The following is a 1,780-nucleotide window of genomic DNA, read 5'->3' on the forward strand; positions in this document are numbered from 1 at the left end:
GTTGCCGCAAAATTTTTATTTCCATTTTTCCTGAGTTTCTCTCGATTTCCATACCCTTTCTCCCTAAATTTCCCCGAGTTTTAAGCCGCGTTCCTGGTGTAGGACATGGTTGAACGAACAACCCCGCATCTGAGCATTTACGGGTGCTTGCCGGGGCTTGTAACCTCTTGTAACCCTACTGTAAATAAAGAACGCGAGCGAAGCGAGCGCGAAAATTTTCGGGTCAAATCACCCTCCTGGGACGTCAAAGTATGTTTTTGACCAACATAGAGCGCATAGAAAGCGATATGGGGACGATCGGAACAAAATTTCCTGTCTTTTTTTTAATTTACGCGAGGCGGAAGGGGCCTCGCTAGGCCGAGGGCCTACCGGGGGATCCCCCGGCGCCCGGGTGGGCCAGTCCGAGCCGGTGGCAAGTAGGCTTGCACATCGTTGCAAGAGACTCTATTTTATTGTTTGTGGAATAGGTAAGAAAATGGTCGTCGCCTGGTGTACATTGTCGCGTGCACAGTGGTTATTGTTGGCTGGGGGGCAGTTAGGACGATCATATAACGCTCCGCTCCCCTACGCGCACGCCAAGCACTAATATTGCAGGATTTGTCCGGTATAGCCGACCTCTAACGGGATCGTCTAAAAAGTCTCTCTGAAGAGCAGGTAAATAAATCCAGGCCTACAACTAAAGTGTTTCTAGAATCGAGTATGCCAGTTCTTATTGTCCTACGCTTACCGTATAGGCGCCACTTCGCACGGCGATGCTAGCATCGGACAGCCGTTGGCTTAGAACTGCTATTGGCATGAAAACTGCCAGGTTAATAAAAGCACCAGTGAATGTGAGGAAAGCAAGGTCGTTCCGTAGCACCTTAAACAGACACAGGTATATTAAATGAAAACGGCGGCGACAGCCATGACATTAACAACCATACTATTTTAGAAATACTGCTCGCTGAAAGTATTGTTAGTGATTTACCTGGAGGGTGCTTATGAGAGGCACGGAAAAACAGCAAAGCAGGTAATGCATCATGCTATCAGCGAAGAGCGCCTCAACTTGCCTGCTGACTACACATAGCTCCTGATGTAGCCTTACTACGCGGATTACATGCGTCTTCTTTGTGCTTTCCTTTCAAAGTAAAACACAATTATGTTATTCACAATGAACCGTTTTCCAGTATTTTATTCATTTCGGCACGGCAAGGGAGAGGGAGCGCAAGTGGCTTCTGCGCTCACCTGAAGACTTTGATACCTTCTCAGCAGTGATAAAAATGTCAGGGGCGAACAGGCCAGTTCGAATTTGAACGAACTCGAACAAATTTGGTCCAAAAATCTTCGAACGAACACGAACACGAACAAGCATTTTTTTCTTCGAACGAACCGAACCGAACAATGTAATGTTCAAATTCGATCCGAACACGAGTAATTATTACCAATTTTTCTTGCTTACTCGTTATGAAAGCTATCCATTCTGGTTTCCAATAGTTTCATTAACGTGTGAACTTGTAGTTATTTATTAAACTGCTACTGCCCCCTCAATTATACCCATTTTTCAGGTGAATTTCTGAAACATATTTCAATTTTGTTCGCCTACGAACTTCTGTTCGAGTAGTGTCCGAACATTTCGAATCCGAACACCTTATGTTCGTGTTCGAGCGATCACGAACAGCTCGATGTTCGTTCGAGTTCGATCGAATGCGAACATGTTCGCCCATCTCTATAGTCAAACCGAGTATTTTCTTTTTAGTTTTAGAGTTGCGGAGTTCAGCCTGCGAAGTTTCGCGAGTGTACG

At 45.5% G+C, this 1,780-nt stretch overlaps 1 protein-coding gene across 1 annotated transcript in view; it reads right to left on the bottom strand.

Moving 5' to 3' along the window:
* The window catches only part of LOC127750832 (uncharacterized), a 22,251-nt gene extending 21,139 nt beyond the window's left edge, over positions 1 to 1,112 (bottom strand). Inside the window, exons 1-2 of the mRNA XM_052273375.1 lie at positions 968 to 1,112; positions 728 to 859 (exon numbers count right to left, since the gene is read on the bottom strand). Coding sequence (XP_052129335.1) covers positions 728 to 859; positions 968 to 1,021 — 186 coding nt within the window. The 5' untranslated portion in view covers positions 1,022 to 1,112. The remainder of the gene's footprint in view (positions 1 to 727; positions 860 to 967) is intronic.
* Between the last annotated feature and the right edge of the window lie 668 nt (positions 1,113 to 1,780).

This window comes from Frankliniella occidentalis, unplaced genomic scaffold (genome assembly GCF_000697945.3).
Source record: "Frankliniella occidentalis isolate FOCC.00 unplaced genomic scaffold, Focc_3.1 Scaffold267, whole genome shotgun sequence".
In the NCBI taxonomy this organism is placed as follows: Eukaryota; Metazoa; Arthropoda; class Insecta; order Thysanoptera; family Thripidae; genus Frankliniella; species Frankliniella occidentalis.